General features: G+C 40.7%; 2 protein-coding genes across 2 annotated transcripts in view; one reads left to right on the top strand and one right to left on the bottom strand.

Annotated features, from left to right (window-relative positions):
- Positions 1-495: 495 nt before the first annotated feature.
- Positions 496-20,557, bottom strand: part of LOC109461606 (protein timeless homolog) — a 34,124-nt gene continuing 14,062 nt past the window's right edge. Inside the window, exons 5-29 of the mRNA XM_019757984.1 lie at positions 15,317-15,463; positions 14,858-14,970; positions 14,222-14,326; positions 13,677-13,780; positions 12,979-13,057; positions 12,408-12,498; positions 12,176-12,221; positions 11,681-11,837; positions 11,203-11,283; positions 10,517-10,611; positions 10,149-10,199; positions 9,721-9,799; positions 9,042-9,243; positions 8,206-8,369; positions 7,607-7,698; positions 7,052-7,113; positions 6,602-6,666; positions 6,332-6,411; positions 5,868-6,019; positions 5,113-5,293; positions 4,500-4,687; positions 3,878-4,067; positions 3,227-3,308; positions 2,630-2,715; positions 496-1,753 (exon numbers count right to left, since the gene is read on the bottom strand). Coding sequence (XP_019613543.1) covers positions 1,614-1,753; positions 2,630-2,715; positions 3,227-3,308; positions 3,878-4,067; positions 4,500-4,687; positions 5,113-5,293; positions 5,868-6,019; positions 6,332-6,411; positions 6,602-6,666; positions 7,052-7,113; positions 7,607-7,698; positions 8,206-8,369; positions 9,042-9,243; positions 9,721-9,799; positions 10,149-10,199; positions 10,517-10,611; positions 11,203-11,283; positions 11,681-11,837; positions 12,176-12,221; positions 12,408-12,498; positions 12,979-13,057; positions 13,677-13,780; positions 14,222-14,326; positions 14,858-14,970; positions 15,317-15,463 — 2,832 coding nt within the window. The 3' untranslated portion in view covers positions 496-1,613. The remainder of the gene's footprint in view (positions 1,754-2,629; positions 2,716-3,226; positions 3,309-3,877; positions 4,068-4,499; positions 4,688-5,112; positions 5,294-5,867; positions 6,020-6,331; positions 6,412-6,601; positions 6,667-7,051; positions 7,114-7,606; positions 7,699-8,205; positions 8,370-9,041; positions 9,244-9,720; positions 9,800-10,148; positions 10,200-10,516; positions 10,612-11,202; positions 11,284-11,680; positions 11,838-12,175; positions 12,222-12,407; positions 12,499-12,978; positions 13,058-13,676; positions 13,781-14,221; positions 14,327-14,857; positions 14,971-15,316; positions 15,464-20,557) is intronic.
- On the top strand, positions 16,971-18,871 carry LOC109461580 (tripartite motif-containing protein 3-like). Its single transcript, XM_019757955.1, has one exon. The coding sequence runs from the start codon at positions 17,057-17,059 to the stop codon at positions 18,869-18,871; it is 1,815 nt and encodes a 604-aa protein (XP_019613514.1). The 5' UTR covers positions 16,971-17,056.

Below are 20,557 nucleotides of genomic sequence, written 5' to 3'. Positions count from 1 at the left end.
ACGTTCCGGGTACGGCCAGAATTTTTGAGCGCGGGTACGGCCAGAATTTTTGAGCGGCTACGGCCAGAATTTAGTTACTCTCCAAGCAGAGGTTCTGGGGGAATGATCGTTAAATATATTTTTATATATGGCCGTTTTTCTTGTCGCTAACCCTACCGTCGGTGGCCGGCGACTTTCTCTGGCCAATGGATACTACCTGGCCAATTTGATACTGTCTTTTTGCCACCGAAAGGGATCTGCTTGGAGATTATGCAAAGTAGTGATTACTAGTACTCAATCTCTCCTTTAAACCATAAAACATGCACTGTACAAATTCTGGTAATATAATATATCATAAAAGAAGCATTTCTTCTATCATGGAAAATGTTTTATTTTCCTTCAAGCTTTTCATTATCAACATTACACCTACATAAATCTTTTTCTCCACAAATACTGGAAAAAACATACTGTAAAGTTAGGAATCTTACGTCGATAACTTACTTGTAATGTACAAGTTTTGCCACAGAAAGGTGTTAGTAACACACACACAATAGTCTTGACAATAGTATTAAGTGAGACTCTCTCTAATACATTGTATAAGTTTCAAGAGTTTGACCATGTTTAAGCTGCATTTATACAACGTACATGTCTAACCATACAAAGGTGTTGGAAACATACACATACTAGTAATAGTCTTGACAATACATGTCTAAGTTACAAGTTAAGGTGCGTTTCACAATGTACAGGTCTCTTACAATACAAAGGTGTTAGGAACATACTAGTATACACAACAATCTTGACTATGGTATAAAGGTGAGAACTCTTACTAATAATATAATGTATCAGTTGTTCAATTCTGAAGATATTCAAAGATTTGATCATGTTTTACCTTACAAAGGTGTTGGTACTGGTTACATGTAATTGTTGAAGTTCTGCCTCTAGTGTGAATTGCTAGAGAAAGTCTGCAACTTGAGTCTGAAGACATTCAAGGATTTGATCAACTATAAAGTGCATCTCACAATGTACATGTTGGATCTTACATACGTGTTGGTAACAGACACTTGGTCCAGACTAGAAAAAGCTTACATAACTCTTAAGCTGCACAAATCTGAAGTTACTCAAGATTTCAATTGATTTAAAGGTGCCTCAGGATTTCACACAACATATAAACTATACATGTAACTGGAGTTGATTCTATCCACACCAACATAAGCACAATACTACAACAATGATGAAGAAATTTGGCTATTTCATAAGTGTGTCTTTGGCTACAAACATAATTCCTCCAACAAAAATGTGTCTCAAAGTTCAAACACATATTAAGTTTTCAAAGTTGCAGACATATGTAAACTGGCAGAGAAATGTTAAAGGAATATCTACTTGCTACAATGCTCTTTTGTTCATTCAACGGTTGTACACCAAAATCAACACAAAATACTGTAACACTACAAATGCTAACAATAAGGATTTGGCTACTTTGTATCTTTGGCTAAAGTTACAGTAGATACATTCACAATTGCTACAATCATGGGTCTTTGTTCATTCAAAGTTGTACAACAAAGTTAGCACATGTTCATTACAACATACAAAGAAAATGCATGAAAAATTTGACTACTTTGTAACAGGATCTTTGGCTACTTGTCCTCTTCGCTGTCAGAGCTTTCAATACGCGGGCGAGCGTGTGCTATCTGACGTAAAGGTACGTTGTCATCCTCAGAATCTGAGTCTGAGTCCAGGGTGTTCTTCATGTTTGTGGCCTCCTCTGAAGGTTTGTCTGAAAATTGCAATGCAAGAGAATGTACATGAAAAATGCATGAAGAATATCTCAAATTAAGAATAACAGAAAAATGAGGAGGATGGAGAAAACTGGTTCCTAGATCTTCTGTGGTGCCCCAACGGTCAAATATATTACTGGTAATCAGACTAAGGGACAGATGAGATGAGAGTAACAAACAAGCGCAAAAAGTGATGTCAATCTACAATTGTAGTTTAACTTGCTGGTCGTGACAGAGAAGACACAAAAGCTATATGTACTGTATTTTATTTACAGATTCATTGTACCAGGGAAATTCCCCTAGTGCTCTTTGACAAGCACAAAACACAGTGGACCAGGGCTTAAAGTCCTGTCATAAGATCTGTGACCCTTTTCAGTAGCGTGCATGTCGGGTGAGCGACAACAGCTGGGATTCAAACTCACAAGCTCTAGTGCAAGAGGCATGTATGGCCACTAATCACTGGACACTGGCCATGCTACCGAGACACCAGTATAGTACAGTTAAGATTCATCCCAGACTTAAACGTTAAAGCCAGAAGGGTTATACAAACCATCATTGGATACGTGCTACAAGGCTCAGATGGTTTGTACATGTGATGCGAAGACCAGCAAACACCTTAGTTTATAAGGCATACCACCAGGGGTTAAAAAAAACCCAGACCCCACGGAAGACCACCCAAGAGGTGGAAAGACCAGATTCAGAGTGACACAGGGGTTACCCTAAGGGAAGCAGAGACTATTGCCCTTGATAGAGCTGGCTGGAGGAACCATATGAGGGGGAGCAAGGGGCCAGCACCTGGCCTGTGCATATAGGCAGGAAAGTCAGGAGAATTTAGCCAAATTTGGAAACTGAAACTTAGTAAAGCCATCACCCACCTTCTTCTCCCTCTGCAGCCATGCTCTCCTCCTGGTCATAGTTACTGGAACCCTTCCTGCTGCGTTTGGAGCTACCAGACGTCACACTGCAGAAACAAAGTTGGGGAAATTCACACAATGAAGACACTACAATTTAAAGATCTTCATTTATATACACTCCAGTTACTCTTGTCTTACACTGTACAAAGTTAGAAATTCACACACTGGAGAGACTACAAGTTATACAAAAACTTTATTTATATACACTCAAGTCTTCAGACTATCTGTCACTGATGAAAGACAGTGGCTGCTGTCTGACTCTTTAGAGCATTCATCCAGTTGCTTAATTTGCTGTGTATTACATAATGTTCTACTTTGATATCTGATCTTCATTGACACTGGTTTGTTACGCCAAAAGGTGGTTATACCAGCTATACCGATACAGATATAGACACTGGAACTTACTTACCACCTTATTTTCAAGTGCACTAAATTGCAAGTCTAACTCAGGGTACAGGCTTTCTGAGTATGATGTTCTTGAATCTTAAGTCTGGAGTGCATATCTACACCGGTGTGAGACGGAAAATATTATATAATCATGGAAACAGGAACACACACCTTTCATTGTCGTCTTCATCTGAAGAGTCCAGTTGTCGGGCCCGTTTCTTTCCTGACTTACTGACAGCAGGGGGTTCTTCTTCTGTAAAATAGTAACAAAAAATCAGCAGACCCTACTGGTATAATTCTAGAATACATGTACATAAAATACCAGACTTCAGTATGCTGAACCCTGATCACCCTCTGCACGACCTTGTTCCCCCTGAACTTGCGACTGCTACAGAGAGATAGCTCAGGAACATTAACAGCAACACGTTCACTTTGCCTAAAGCTAGGACTCTACGCTTGAAAAAGTCTTTTTTACACAGTGCAGTAAGACTCTTCAAATTAAAACAACAAACTAGAAAAGTAACATTTGCAAAGCAAATGCACAATGTTTACCTTCAGATATGGTCTGCTTTGTTAATTCTTACTCAAACACATTCACATACATGTATATGGTGACAGGAGTCTACATGTACATGCCTACTATGAGATTGCAACATTATGTAACCCACCACCAGTTACTATGGTGACAGACGTCAACAAAAGAGGCCATTGGCCAGGTCAGAGTGTTTGGAACAGAAGAAAAAGAAGAAATGGAGCTAAAACAGTATGTTTTCCTTCGGTAAACATAATTAAATTGGTGTGGCCTTATGAAATTTAACCTACCTTGTCTGGCTGGTTTCCCCCTCTTCTTCTCCTTGCCTTGTTTCTTGGCCAGTTCCTTTAAGGCTTTGTACCTGCTGCTTGACTGTTTCTTGGTCGGAAGGTCGTCCGCAGCCTCCTTCCCGGTGAGGACGTCCGCCGTTTTCCTGAGCTCGGCCGCGGACAAGGAGCCAGGTATTCTCCAGAAGGATTCCTGTAAAAAAAGTCAACAAAATTACGTTGCTTATTTGAAGTGTGACGTCAACACTGGGTCAAAGGTATCTGGTAGACGATGTCGGCCCCCGTCACGGTTCAATGAAGGGCGACGGGGCATGATGTATATGGCCTCCTTCACCCCTCTCAAGAAATAGTCTTGTTCAGTGTCCAAAATCCTTACAGTGTCAAGTGAAACAAAGTGTCCGGGTGACTCTATGTGAACTGGCAGAGCTTGGCTTTGTATTTTCCTGGAACCTGGCTATCAAGGAAGCCACTTGACAAGCCTCACTGGGTCAGTCTACTGAGGAAGACCAGAGTGACTGGTCGAAATCTCTAGGTGAGAGAATTTTTTGTGTTGGACCAAAAGTTTTAACTTTAAACATGTAACTAACAACACAGATGAACTTTCATGATAAAATAAATATCTGACCTGTTCGTTAGCGGGAGGAGCCAGTCCGACCATCTTGAGGAGTTTCTGGAATGTGCGGTGTTCCATGGCGGTCTCGCTCTCCTCTGTCAGCGGCACGATCGGGACTGACTCCCCGCTTTCATCTGTCTCTCGATCCTCTGCCGTTCTCTCTAAACCAGACGCAATCCACTGTAGCTGGTCTCCAAATCCTTTGGGGAATAATGTTTGAATTTAAAAACCTCAGTTTGACAATATCCTTAAGAAACAAACTTCATAAAACCATCATCCATTCAAGTTTGCGGATCCCAAAACTATCCAGTCACAGGCTCACCATGATTCTTTTTATGTGGTGAACAGAAAAAAATATATATTTTCTGCCTTCTGTTACAACAGCTGGCCCATATATTCTCAAGTATTAGTACGAAGTGGAAAACAGGAGACAAAACACTAGCAGACACACGAGTTCCAAAGAGAAACTCTGTGGCTCAAGATGTCTTACTGAGGGATGACTGCGGTGTGATGAACCCTTTCTTTCTACTTTATACATTTGTTTATTTAAAGGAAATACTTAGTCTAGTAGCCTCTTTTTGGACCTTTCTGGGTATTACGACATTTAAAAAAATATGATTTTTACCGTCATCTTGTAGCCGTTTGAGTAGTGTAGGCACAGTGCCCCCCTCCTCATCTGATTCCTCACTCTGATCGTCACTGTCTGAGTCCGAGCTGTCTGCGGCGTCCAGTTCTGCATCTGAGGGGACTGGTTCACCTTCCTCTAGTCTGGACATGTCGTCGTCATCTTCTTCTACCACAAAATCCTGTAGTGTAGGAGGCAAGGGAATCAGAGATGTGCACTCATGAGCACATATACATGTAGACACACATGCATGCATGCAAACGAATCAGAGATGGCAGACACACAGACACACATTCATTCATGGATGTACTCACACACACACATGCAGACACACACCCACATACATTTGTACAAAGACAGGCAGGCAAGTTTGATGATAACATGGCATTTCTTATACAATCTCATCAGCCTATCATGTCGGGAGTCATGTAATTGCATAGATACATGATATTTGCTTATAAGACGTTTTCACCTCTTTCTTGTCCTTTTTCTTGCCTCCCTTTCAGCAACAGTCCTTATAAAAACTCACCAGTCTATCATATCAGAAAATCACATCATTCTGTAACTCTCTATTTACAGTTTGTATAGATGTTTGTAAGGCATATTTTTACCTCTTCCTTGTCCCTCGTCTTGTCTCCCTTTCACTAAAGTTTCAGCAACATTTCTTATAAAGACTCATCTATCATATCAGAAATTATATCCGTATATCTCTCTCTCAATTTACATTTGTAGATGTCTGTAAGACATATTTTTACCTCTTCCTTGTCCTTTTTCTTGCCTCCCTTTCGGCGGCGTTTCTTGTAAAGGTCCTTCCTGTCCGAGACCAGACCCATGTCCAGCAACTTCTCAACCACTTTCTTCTTTGACCGCTTTTCTGTCATCTCAGACATAATGTCTCCAACTGGATCTGTAACATTTATACAAAATTATCAGTTATTTATCATGTCAGAAATGACAAATATCAGTAACAAAATGTCAGTTACAAATACTAGTAGCTGCTAATAATACAAAATTATCTCAGAAAACTCTGGATATGCTACAGCCATCCAAATCTAACGATTCAATCATGATAAATTACAATTATACTATGAGGATGATGATTACATCAACTTATATTTTTATACAAAAGAAACATTTTTTGGGGTTTGATGTTTGTTTAAGCCTAAAGGGTGTGAACTATATTTATAAGGATTTTAAGATATAGGGTCCTCAGTCGTACCATCAGAATGTTTGTGTTTGTCAAACAGCTGCTGAAGCTGCAGTTCCTCCTCCTCTCTCCAGATGGCGCTGTGACGTGGTCTGTGACACAAGAAAAGGAGACTTAAACTTCTCACACTACAAAACAACCAGACAGGATTTTTTTGGATGGAAACAAAGACAACTCTTAAACCATTCTTCATCCAAGAAGGATCGACAACAACTCTAAATTCTTGGAATGCTTTCCAAAGTCAAGTTTTTCATTGATACCAAATCTTAAAGATGTTCTTACCGCTTCTTTCTCTTGAGCTCACTCCGGTCCTGGACAACTCCCTGCATCACCAGCTGAGTGATAATCTGCAAATAACATTAAAAAAAGATTTGTATAATCAGAATCATAGTGCATAAAACATTAAAAGTGATCTCAAACCTAACTAAAGAGCTCCTCCTTCCACTGGTCATGACAGAGAAGACAGACACTTTGCCATACAGTATTTACTTGGGGATATGATTATTAAAAGTTTTTAAGAAAGACTTCAAAAGCAATGAATCAAGAATACGCCCCCTCTCCCGCAAATCCTAGCAGCTCTCCCAAAATGTTCAAATTAAGGGTTTTCTCCTGGTATTCTCATGAAAATTCATAGATTTTAGGCGTTAGGCAGTTAGGCATCGACTGATTAGGGTGCACCTAAAAAAAAAATTCTGACTTCTAGTGATCTTATAGGGTCAAAAGATAACATACCTGTTGTCTGTTCTTGTTGGGGTCAGAGATGTTCTGTCTGATCCGGTCCACAATGTCCTCATCTGAAGGAAACAGGTTAAAAATTATGTCTTCTCTCTTGATTACACAAGTCTACACACTGAAGCTGTCTTTTGTAGGTGAAGTTATTTAGTAAAGGTAAGTAAAGGTCTTTAAGTAAACTTAAGTAAATGATAAGAAAAACTTTAGTGCTCAAACGGGTACTGTCCCTAGTGCTGAACATGCTATCCTCATATTAAAGATGCTATCTCTAGTGAAGTGAGTACAGTCCAAGTTCTGAACAAGCTATCCTTATCCCTAGTGCTGAACATACTGTCTAAGAAGACCTGGATGGAGTGTGTCAAGAAGGACATCAGAGAGCGCAGCCTTGCCGGTGTAAACCCGCTGGATAGAGCCTCCTGGCAGAGCAGTGTGAAGACCAGTACATGTACTACTAGCTGACTACTCTCGACCCCTGTGGCAGGGACAACAGCAGCAGAATAATCTAACATTGGAAAGAAGAAGAAAACACCTGGGCAGATATAGTACCCCACCCACCTCCTCCCTCCTCCTTGAACCTGTTGTACCACATGACCAGTTCCTCCTGCTCATCTGGAGACCACTCCACACCTCCGCGCTTCTGCTTCCTCCTGAACAAGCAAAAAAGGCTTTTTTTCAGACAACGACTACAAAAAAGAGCCCTATCCCACATCTGGCTAACATTCTAAACTTTGCTATTCCAGTAATCATTACGTGACCATATTGTACAGTATTTGTAAATTAGCCATAATTTCATGAGTCTGTCAATGCTACTAAAGTTTTATTCTGTCTTATGTCAAATCATGTGAAAATGTTTTCCTGGCTTTGTTGGTATGTTTGTTTTGGGAAGTATGTGAATCACTTTTTTGTTTTTGTTTTGAAATTTTACAGGGACAGCACTGAGAGTAAACAGTAGCTAAATAAAGATGTCTGAAAGATTCTACTCTTTTACCTTAGTAAAGTTTAAGTTGTGTGTATCAGTTTAAATCTGTCCTGATCTAATTTTACATGAACCTCCACTAACCTGCACATGCAGGTGGGATTTCATGTAAATAATAAATCTAAAAATGCAAGATGGCCTGAATTCTAGAAAACCAGATGAAATGAAAACATCTTACACTTCCTGGTATGACCCGTATCCCTCTGTCATCTCGTAAGCTTCCTTCGCTCCCTTCCAGAACAGCAGCTCCGGGAAGATGTTCCCGCTCCCGTCCGAGGGACCTGCTCGCGTCACAAGGCTGAAGAAACGCCCCAGCACGTACTTAGCAAACTTGGTCAGCTCCTGGAAGAACAGAAAAGGGAACTTGTGGGTGATGAAGAAGATAGTTTATGGCTGCTGCAAGAAAGATTGATCAAACCAAGGTTGAAACAGGTAGAGAGACACAGACTTTCTGCAACCTATGATCCACTGCTCACAGAGTCACGTGTGTTATCTGTGTGACGTCACGGAAGCGGTGGATTGTTCATTCCTTGACAAAGACTGGAGTTGTACAGTCGAAAATTTGGGTGAGTCCAATTTCTTGTGTTGGTAATTACAGTTTAAACTTGCTTCATAAGGTGATGGATACATGTCAATGAAAGTTCCAATAAAGTATCCAAAACCTCAGTACAGACCAGCAACATAGTGCAAACCTTATTGTTTTTCTCACACTCATTTAGTTTTGTAGTATATATGTATGTATCACATTGTTCACTTGCAATTAGTAATAACAGAAGGGCACAAGTTTGCAATGAACTATCATAAACAATAATAAAAATAGCAACAAGAAATGGGCATGACTGCAAAATTTGCAGTCATCTAATGAAGATTAAGTGTTTTTGTCCTATAACTATAATTGTAGAGTGGAACTCAGTAGTCAAATGTACAAAAAGTAGGGGCATCTTCAATGGATAGTTTCAAAATCTTTCTACATCTTGAACAACAAATCTTAAACAAATAAGACATTGAACCTACCGAGTAAGTGGACCCGGCCGGATCCTCCAAGAGTCGTTGGAAGATGCGGAAAAGAGAGATCTGGAACAGCAGGCCCTCCATTTTACAGTCCCACGCCACTCGGTGCAGCATCTTGGCGATACAGTGGTTAATGTGTGTGGAGTTGGTACGGTAATCAGCCAGCAGTCGAACATAAGGTTTCAGCATTTGCGGGTTGGCAAATCTGAAAAAGAAAGAAAGAATAAATTGAGTTATTCAACTCTTACAGTAGAGTTATCTTGGCAATACAGTGTTTAATGTGTGTGGAGTTGGTACGGTAATCAGCGAGCAAACGGACGTAAGGTTTCAGCATTTGTGGATTGGCAAATCTGGGGAGAAATGAGAGAGGTAATGGAGTTAGTGAACTCTTAAGGCAGATATATACAATGTAGCTGCTGTTGTTAACTTTGTTGCCTGGTATTGTCAATGTCTGGCCAGGTATTGTCATTAGTCTAAAAAATTGCCAAGATTCCGATAAGATCATACCAGAACCAGGAAAAGATTGCTGAGTTGACAGAAAAAGTCATGCAATGATTGGATCATTTTGAAAATGTTGAAATATCTTAGAAATCTAAGTTTTACATTTTTATCTCTTTCCAATAAACATTCAAGCTGTTAAGAAAATGAAGCAACTAAGACTTTTTCAAGACATTTGTCTCACCTCCTTATGTAGTCCTGAAAGTTGAAGTCCTGTTCAGCCACGTTAAACTGGGGCACTTCTTCTTCCTCAGCCTCGGCATCTGAAAGGAAGAAGAAATAAAAGTAGAAGAATAAATAAAAGGTAAAAAACTGAATCGTTGTGTATATATGGATGATTATGCTGACTGTAAAACTTTTGCTTTTGATTTTAGATTGTGTAGAAAATGATTTTTAATGAAATATTGCTCCATAAATTCAGCCTTCGGGCTGCGACTGTTGTGATAATGTCACAGTCATAATAAACCATTCTACAAATGTTATGGTAAGAACAAATAATAGTCCTTCAACTAATAAACACTGAGAAGCAAGATTAAATTACAATGAAAAATATATCCCCACCCTCTTACACAACATTTCTGATTTCAATAATTAAAAAAAAAGAAAACTTACCTCCTTCCTCCCCAGGCTCAGGGTTGTCTTCAGGCTGTTCTGTAGCAGGGCCTGGAAATATTCACAGTAAAATCACTGGTCACTAATAATTAGGAAAACTACTGTACAGTAACTCTATATTTGTCATGTAACTCGTAGGAAATGTTTCAACTTATCACTGCAAGATAGTACTGTTACTACATTGTTGGGAACAGAAGGCATGCTACCCTAACTCTTACTCTTTTTTTTTCTGGTGTATTTGTAACAATTTCTTTCTACACATTTCACAACATTTTCATTATGTAGCAGTGTAGTAAAAGAGACATTGGATGCAGTACCAATCGTAATCCCTAGGAGGCACTGTTAACATTAACTGTTGTGTTACTTACGTGGCAGAGCGGTAAAGCAGATCTCCCTCAGCGCCATAAACTCGTCCTCCTGCGAGATGTCAGCTGTTCCGAACGCTCCGTCAGGCCACACCTCTCTGGAACAGGTCAAGGTCACAAGGGTCATATCTTTTACCAACAATTGTTAGCTTGTCAAATCAGTATCTCAAAAGTTTTTGAAGACAGTTACATGTACGATTTTCTGGGATGGAGAGGACCCTTTGAGAGAGTGAAACTTCTAGCAGCACTTTCCCTAGACCGGACATTCAAAACTTGATAGCCAACTCTTCTAAACCAGGAGAAATAGGAGCATCTTAATCCTGACTGGTTAATTTACATGTATGCAACTGTTTGTAACCATATTGTCGGAGACAAAGGATCCTCACACTGGATGTGGAGGGTCCAAACCCCTGTGGTCACCCTAGGAGGAAATGGTTTGACAACATAAAGGAGGACCTCCACACCACCTGAACTTGGACAAGATCAACCCACAGGACAGAGACAAGTGGCAAGCTGCCATCAAGCCCCAGATGTATTGTGCAAGCACGTCTAACCCTCGGAAGACGGGGAACAACAGACGATAAACCGGACAGTGAGTGAGTGAGTGGTCTCCATAGTAACAGGGAATCCTGAGCTCCTATTGGTAGTTCTGAGAATGGGAAAGAATTACTTCAAGATAACATGCTCACCTTGCAGCTCGGAGTGTTGCCAGAGCTCTACCCGGGTCTCCACCTCTCAAACTGTCCTGGATCAAAATCATTGCCTGGACACTGGGGAAAACATCAAACAATCAAAGTTTGAATTATATAGGAGAGGGGATTCATTCCTCAAGCTAACCGACATCTTGCACACGCAGTCGTCCCTCAGTAAGACATCTGGAGCCACATAGTTCCAGTGTAGAACTTTTATTCAGCCTGTCACACTCCAGATGTCTTACTGAGGGACGACTGTGTGTGCAAGATTACCAAGAGATCAAATTTTCAATGACCACTGTCACCTTCATCAGGATAATTAATGGCCGATCAAATTTTTGAAAATATTACTCCATCATTTTGGAAAACAGGGTACAGACACACAAAGAAAGTAATAGTCTTAAAATTTGCTGTTTCCAGAGCACAAAATTCACAAAGGAAATTGTACAGGTTGGAAAAATTTTTGGGGACCGACCGTTGTTCCTCTAGGGGGGTGTCGAGGGTTGCATCAAACGGAGCCACGTCCTGAGGCAGCTCCCCCTCCCCCTGAATGAACGTTGAAAGCTCCCCGCTCAGACCGTCCCACATCGTGTTCAGGTCTTCTTCTGAGGGCTCCGCAGGTCCTGCTGATTCTTAAGATACAAGGAAATGTCTTGAGATGTTTATCTTGGTCCTTTGTATTAATTTTCACTCATGTCATTAAACCTGGTGTTAGAATCGTGGAGCTTTTAAACTGTTTCAAGCAGTTATCACACATGATTTGTTATGTTTTATATACAAATGTATTTTCTAAATTCAATATCTTGTCAGATTAGGTGTTAGAAAGTGGTTCAACTCTAATAAGCTATCATAATATTACTCAATCAAGATTATCAAACTTAGACTAAGCTTAGAATTCCAGTAAAGATATACATGTATGCAGTTGTGAAGATCTTAATTATGTTTAATCTCATAAAGCAATATTTTCTACCTTGTTCAGCTGTTCGCTTTCTGCGTTTGGTCTTCCTGCGCTTTTTCTGACAAAATTAGGAAAAAAAACAGAAGCTTTTAGTGAAATGAGCTTTACTCCAACTAAGGGGTGGGGCTCAGTACTTAATCAAGATGAAGAAGATCAACATCAAGTCCTGTACAGGTACATGATAACACAAGGAACAACCGTTTACCTGTACAGGTGAGTGATAACACAAGGAACAGGTGTTTACCTGTACGACCACGTGACCTTTAGTCTTACAGAAACGTTCCAGCATCTTGATAAACACGTGAGTTGTCTCAATCAGGTCCTTCAGGTATGTTCTAAGGAAAAAAAACAAAGACGAACCGTTAAACTTGAAGTGCCAATCCTGAGACAGTGTACTGACAAATAACAATAGCTGAAGATGTTTTAACTTTTGGTCCAACACAAAAAAATTCTCACCTAGATCTTTCAACTAGTCACTCTGGTCTTCCTCAGTAAACTGACCCAGTGAAGCTTGGCTTCTTTGAAGTGTGACGTAAACTGAGGAAGACCAGAGTGACTGGATGAAAGCTCTAGGTGAGAGAATTTTTTGTGTTGGACCAAAAGTTTTAACTTTAAACATGTAACTAACAACACAGATGAACTTTCATGAAAGCTGAAGATGTTTATTTATTTCTGTTTTCTTTTAACAGGGTGAATGCACTCAGTGCTAAAGGCGTTGCTTTTTTCAAGCGTATTCTGTACATGAAGAATAATACAAACAGTGAAATAGAACTGTGGAAAAAGATAACAACATGATTTATGGATATTTGACTTACTTTGGTTGTTTGGTCTCGTCAAACTTCCTCAGCAGAGTGAGGAAAATCTCTCTGTACTCCATCACATAGAAGATGTTACCTGGAAAATAGGATTAAAAAAATCTATACTGTCTTTAATCTACACAATTATGCATATATCACACTCCTGTACATTTTGACCACATTGTAGGGATGGAACTTTATTGCCTACATGATGTATACGTTCTACTGCTGGTACACACTTCTTTCTCTGCTTAGCACATATGAGAAAGACTGTGGGAAGGGCAAGCACTGACACAGCACTACCAGCGGACCAGCCCCCTGCTGTAATGCCTTGCACAACTGTGTGTCGCCAAAGGGCTACAGAAATGGACATGGGCACCAAACCCTATGGTCTGCATAGAGCACAGGAGATATTTCTCCTGCCTATCCCTAACTCTCTGTCCGTCTTCCTTCACAATCTCTCCGGTCTGTTCTGACTACCACAGTCTGTCTTTCATTTTCTCTCTCTAAAACCGGGTGTCTAGTGATGGTACAGAGATAAATCTCTCTTATCGATTCATTTCCTGAGAAATCTAAGACCTTGGGGATCAACATGTAGCAAAACATATTTAATTTACATGTAGTCAAAAGGGGAAAACTGTATCCTTACTCTTGATGACGTTTGCAGATGATAAACCGGACACAGAGAGAGAGCATGAACAAAACCGTAGCCTTACTCTTGATGACATTTGCGCTGTCCCTCACGGTCGGGTCTTTGGAGGAGTCCATCGCGTTGACAGTCATCAGGAGCTCATTATACGCCTTCAGGGCAAGGTGCATCCTGGGTAGCAAAGTCAAGAACTTTTACATGTATTGTCAACTAATACTATAGATAGTAGATAGTGCATTTACCATTATAATGGAATATCCTTATTTCTACAGGTAACATAAAAATGAGGAAATAAGGAAACCATCATAATGTTCTGGAAAGGCTTTCCAATAGAGTAGACATAAACATGTTATTCATTTGCCATTTGAAAGAAAGCTGCTTAAGCTTTTTTTGTCAGTTTTCTGTTATTAATACAACAAAGTCTGTTTTGTTTTAACCTGCAAAGTTGTTGATATTTTTTTGGTAGTAGTACAAATCGAGACTTTGAAATGAAGTTTTGCAAGTGTTGCAAGTTAATCGAACATTGGTATTTTGATCCCTGAAGAGGGTATTATAAAACATGACCCTTTAAGGCTAAGGTAAACTTTGAGAAGAACAGTGTTGACCTCTGACCTGCGTGACCAGGCGGTGATGTCATCCTTGTCCGTCAGCATCATCTCGTAGAAGTTGGTCAGGTTCGTCTCGATGAAGTGGAACGTGCGAACTGACACCGTCTCACTGGGAGGGGGAAAACAGGAAATTCAATTAAGGCGGAGATGGACATATCACTCACTCTCTACTAGTCTCTAGTTTAATTTAACATGAACTCAATATACAGTTGAGCTGTGCTTCCACTGGTTGTGACAGAGAAGACAGATGTTGTGTCCAGTAATGTTAAATACAGGTCCAGAAAACTACTAAATAAATCTCAACATGATTGACCCTTGACCCACATGACCATGTCGACCCTGGCCTATGACCCACCCAACCATGTCGACCCTGACCTATGACCCATCCAACCATGTCGACCCTGGCCTATGACCCACCCAACCATGTGGAATGACCTATATGACCCCTGACCATGTTGACCCTGACCTATGACCCACCTGACCATGTTGGCTGTGACCTCAATCCAACTGACCTTGACCTATTATCCACCTGACCACGTCGACCCTGCCTATGACCCTCCTGAAGTTGTGAACTCAGTTGACCTATGTCGACCTTGACCTATGACCCACCTGACCCTGTCGACCCTGACCTATGACCCACCTGACCATGTCGACCCTGAAGTTGTGAACTCGGTTGAACTCCATGAAGAACCTCATGGCCCAGAGGTAGTAGGTCTCGTCGTGGTCCTGAGTCTTCATCCGCACCAGGTTATCCTGCAAGTAGATGTACAACCAGGGGTGAGGAAGGGAAATGTAGTCTAAACAGACGTACCAAATACTGCATGTGTGCAAGTACATCGGTGAAATTTAGACATCCAGTCACTCAAGCAACTGGATATGATTTTGGAAACAGTAAAAAAATATGAAACTCTTCACAAATTTGCCTCATCTTTGTACGTGCAGGTCTTGGAGCATGCAACACAATGTAATCCAACACCAATTACCATGGTGACAAACGTCTGGTCCGGGTCATTAACTTAATTTGCGTGTTTGGAACAGAAGAAGAAACTAACTAAAAACAATATTTTACTTCTGCAAAGGCAAAGATAAAATGTCATACCTTAACCGTGCGCATGAGCCCGTTGTAGCAGTTCTCCAGGAAGTCCTCGCAGAACTGTTTGAGGAAGAGCCGGATGCTCAGCGTCGACCGTCGAGTTCCGTCTCCGTCTTTCATCGGCTGGCGATTCTTCGGCTTTCGCTTCGGGTTCTGGAAAAATAAAATTAACTTTGACTTTCTCTGGAAAACACTCAAATGTACAAAAATGTATGTATAAAACACTAGAAAAGTTCTTTGATTTCTCTAGAAGAGAGGGAATGTTATTCTTCAATTCTATACAGATTTATGTGCAATACAAAACTGAGATTCAGAAAGAAAAAGGCAAATTTCAAAGTACTACAGGTAGGTAGCGTTACGAGTTACAGATGCAAGTGACATTTGATTTATTTTTGTTTGTGAATTTATTACTTTCTATTTTATTTTGCTTTTTAATTGGGGTGGAGTTGAGCGGCGGCTATAGTACATGTACAAGTCTTTCCAGCCAAGGGCTGAATTGAGAGTTTATGATAAGTGGGGTTAGATAGCAAGGGCTGAGAGGGGCTGTCATTGGGTGCTAACTCTTGTGACCTATATATTATAGGGGCCTTACTCGTAATTGCCCTACATTTACAGTGTACTGTTAAACCATATGAACAGGGTTTTGATACATGCTCTCACTAGCGTCTACATGTACATGTACACACTGTACATTACTGTACCTCAGGAGGAAGCTTATTTGTTAGGTTAATAATTGAGCTCAATAAAATCTCTTCAAGTTGCATGGTTGGTGCATGTTGTGGTTTCCTTGCTCAAACAAGCACGTGTGCGAATAACACTGCCACTCATCACACAATATGTTAATGATTAATGTTGGATTACACCAACTCACAACATCAGTGAGGGGGGATCAAATCAAATCAAATTTTATTCAGTAAGGATCTTGCGGGTGAATACCCGAATTTCGTCCTTATTACAATAGTATATAGAGCATTAAAAACACTCTTCATCGTACACATGAAACAACATAGGTGAACACATATTAAGACGATTGTATAGGCGAACATAGGCGACCTCAATCTTAAGACGATTACACAATTAAAATCTATGCAGGTTAAATACGCAGTAATCACGAAGAATTTAGCTAGGTACAATATATATAGCACTACTGCTGGATTGTCTTGTTAAAGAGGCGAACAGCGCAATGAAGGAACGAGTTGTTAAGTCTCTTAGTCCGGGCTTTAGGTAGACTGATTGTGCCAGAGTTTCTGAGTGACCGTCCCGTGGCACCTGACCTCATACAGTTGGTTTAAAACAGAATCAAATACTGTAAAATCTAATTCCCTAAAGCACATGTACTAAAACCTGTATATGGGTGGCATAAGTTACTACATGACGTGTGTATTACCATGTCAATTTTTTAAAAAATTCCTGGGCATATAATACACTCTTCAGTTTGTTGTTATTTTTTTCAAAAGTAAGCTTTAAAAAAAGTCTGTTAGTACATGTACATGTAGTTTATTTAACTGCTATTCTGAATGTTTATAAATAATGACACTATTGCCAACTAAATCCATGCTTTCCTTCTGCATTTATTTAGTTTTTATTTGCTTGAGCCTATAATGTTTATTCATGAGATATAAAAATCGGCCTGTCGGCCACTTTTTATTGAGGTCACGAGGGAAGAGGTCAGACTAAAACCAACATGTTGAAACCTGGACTTTGACTTGGGGTGAGGCTGCCACATCAGCAGGAAGCAAGAAAATCATGGCGGCTGCACCGTCTAGTTTGGGGACACATTTCAAGGAAGAACTGTCCTGCAGCATCTGCCTGGAGCTGTTCACCAGGCCCAAGGTGCTGCCATGTGGACACATATTCTGTCAGGACTGTCTACAGGACCATGCAAGAAGACAACTGCCTCTCTTGTGCCCAATCTGTCGTCGGCAGGTCAGACCACCACCCCAGGGGTTCGCAGGTTTGCCCGACAGTCACATCATAGCCAGTATGTGTGAGAGACTCCAACAGCAGGCTACACTGTCAGGGGAAACAATCGAGCAACCCCAGTCTGCAAACAGGTGCAGTTCTCACCCTTTTGAAGAGCTCAAAGTGTACTGTATACAATGCCAGGTACGAGTGTGCGATCAGTGTTTAGAAGAAACTCACGATGGCCATGGCACAACATCCATAAAAAAAGCTGCACAGGAAAGAAGCTCCACAGTCCAAGCATTGGTCAATGAGGGGAGGAACATCGTGGAAAGTTACTTAAGCTTCCTCAGAAGTCTGAGGGAAGAAGAAAAAACCCTGAACGAAAAGAAACAGCAGAGAGACAACAACATCATTCAGGCCTACAACCAAATGGTGCAGAAACTCACCCAGAGAAAAGACCACCTCTTGGCTGAATCAGAAGAAAACCATACAAAAAACTTGGACAGAATACATACTGAAAGGGACCAAGTGTTGGCAGATATCAATGAACTGTCTGCTGCCTGTGCTCGAGCAGAACAAGAACTGCAGCAGGGATGGGTCGAGTTTCTCAGTCAGCAAACCGCTCTGACAGAGGTGGTAGGAAAGTACAGAGAAAAAGCAGCACCAACTCCTGTACAAACCCAGCCTGCTGTCTTTCAGCCCACAGACACCCCCGTGCCAGTATTGGGACATGTGACGGTCCAGTCTCTCCCATCTGCACCAATCCCAGCAGCACCTGCAGCAAGGAGCACAGGTCATCACCATCGTAACCAAAGGCAAGGGGGGCGTCAGCCTCAGAAGGTGACATTTGGTGGGTATGGATCAGGAACAGGACAGTTCATGGGTCCATGGGGTGTTGCAGTGTCAGATGAAGGGGAGGTCTTTGTAGCAGACTGGGGGAACCAGAGAATCCAAGTCTTCGCCCTACAGGGAACGTTTGTCCCACTGTTTCCAACAGTCGTGTCAGCTGGACAGGAGATGCAGCCAACAGATATGGCCATGGACGGGAAGGGGAACCTGTGGGTGGTGGGGTGGACAGACTCTGCTCACTTTGCTGTGCAGTACAACAAACAGGGCAGGGTGCTGAGGAAGTTTGACCTACAGAAGACAGGGTGGGACAGAGGAGTTGCAGTGGACACCAGGAGGAACCACATCCTCATCACACAAACCACAGGAGACTGGGGCAACACACATGGTGAAGTTTTGGTGTTCAGGCCAGATGGGACACTTGTGGGAACTGTGGGTCAGCAGCAGGGGATGAGGTTCTCACGGTACATCACTGTGGACAAGGAAGGGAACATTCTTGTGTCAGACATAAACAATGCCTGTGTCTATGTGTACAACGAGGATGGACAGTTTCTGTTCCAGTTTGGAGGTTTGGGAAGTGATGAAGGTCAGCTGAAGGATCCCCGTGGCATCTGTACAGACAGGGCAGGGAACATCATCGTGGCAGACACGGGAAACAGCCGTGTGGAGATGTTTGACAAGACAGGAAAATTCCTCAAACACATCACTACAGACATGGAGAGGCCATGTGCTGTTGCCATGGCAACACAGGGACAGCTGGTAGTAACTGATGATGAAGACCACAGTGTCAGCATACTCCAGAACATCTGAATCTGAGTGAGGTGATAATCAAACTGAACCAATCTGTAACAATATAAGTTTACATTAAGTTTAACTCTTAGCATTGCTGTATAAAGCTTGTTGATGTTGTATTATCATAAGAAACTGCTCTACAAATCAAAAGAATTGTTTTTAATAAATTGCCCAGGCTTTCAGACTAAAGGCCTCAGTCTTAGACCAAACTGAGCTAAAATCAAGGTTTGGCCATAACAAAAGAGCAAATTGAAAACAAGGAGAAAGTGGTTAGAACAAAAATGTACACTATTGAATGCATTTACAGAGAGTTCAATAATAATTCAATCTAATATGATTTAAATGAGTTATTTTTCTGGCACAGTCAATTTAAGTAAGAAGGAATATTGACATTTGGTAACTTTGTGTGTTCATGTATTTCTGTTGACCTTCATGATAAAACTTTGAGTTTGAATACTTGACAATTTTCAGTATGTAAATTTTGTAATGAAAACCAGTGTATTCCCAACTACTTTTACATATACAATGTACAAAGATGTGTGTAAATACAAATTGGAGTTGGAATTTTGTGGTCTGTTGTGTTTAAATTAGTGAAGACAGCACAGTACTTAGTAGAATTAAACATGGTGCTACTACAAACAGTTCTCTTCAACATTTCACATTTCAATGACTGACTAAAGACAAAAAACTGTGGTACAGGTATTAGAAGACTTGTCTGGTGCAGGTATAATGAATGAATGAATGAAAGACCTTTATTGTACGTTTGTGCTCTAACAAGCTAAGTACAGGTCATGGGTAAACAGGGAAAAGAATACAGCAATGACACTTACATAGATTGTACTATATATACTAATGTGGTCTACTATTTACAGGTTCAACTTCTCGCTTCTTGACGCAGTTAAAGATGTACGAACATATATATTGAGCTAATGATACATGGTTTGTCAAGTTTCATGAGGAATTCGAATTTTTCTATTCTGTCTAAATGTCCAAAGCTTGGGAAATTATTATTATTTTATTACACAAGTATAGAGGGAATCCCTCTCAATGCAATTCCAAATGTTATCTGCACCAATACAGGTAAGAAGAAAAGATATTTTGAGCCCTGATTTTAAAAGTTGTTAAGACCTGGGATTAAAACATGATCCTGAACTAGAAAGGCCGACATTTGCTTGAGAGCAAATGCAGCAGATGGCTTCACCCTATCCCCCATACCAAAAATGGATCTATCCTACGATGGCTGCCAATAGTCTACACCCCCATGCAGAAATGGAACCTTCCAATGCCGGAAATAGCCAAAAAGCCCTATTTTACATAACTTTAAAGTGGTGTATGTCAAAATCGTGAATGACATTCTTTGGACATGTGTCCAAGGTATTCCCATACCAAATTTCAGGTCATTCGGATTTAATATTAGGGCAGAGGAGCCAAAAATGTACATTTTTGGTCCGAAAATAGCAAAAAAGCCCTATTCTACACAATTTTATAGTGGTATATGTCAAAAGCGTGAACGGCATTCTTTTGACACGCGTCCAAGGTATCCCCATACTGAATTTCAGGTCATTCAGATTTAATATTAGGGCACAGGAGCCAAAAATGTACATTTTGGGTCCGAAAATAGCCAAAAAGCCTTATTTTTCCCAATTTTAAAGTGGTGTATGTCAAAAGCTTGAATGAGTTTTTGTAGACATATGTCCAAGGTAT

This window comes from Branchiostoma belcheri, unplaced genomic scaffold, assembly GCF_001625305.1.
Source record: "Branchiostoma belcheri isolate BF01 breed outbred unplaced genomic scaffold, Haploidv18h27 scaffold94, whole genome shotgun sequence".
Classification (NCBI taxonomy): domain Eukaryota; kingdom Metazoa; phylum Chordata; class Leptocardii; order Amphioxiformes; family Branchiostomatidae; genus Branchiostoma; species Branchiostoma belcheri.
This window is presented reverse-complemented; position numbering and strand designations above follow the sequence as displayed.

Bases quoted from the DNA above. Each gene is read 5' to 3' on its own strand.
- LOC109461580 (XM_019757955.1), top strand. From the start codon at position 17,057: ATGGCGGCTGCACCGTCTAGTTTGGGGACACATTTCAAGGAAGAACTG.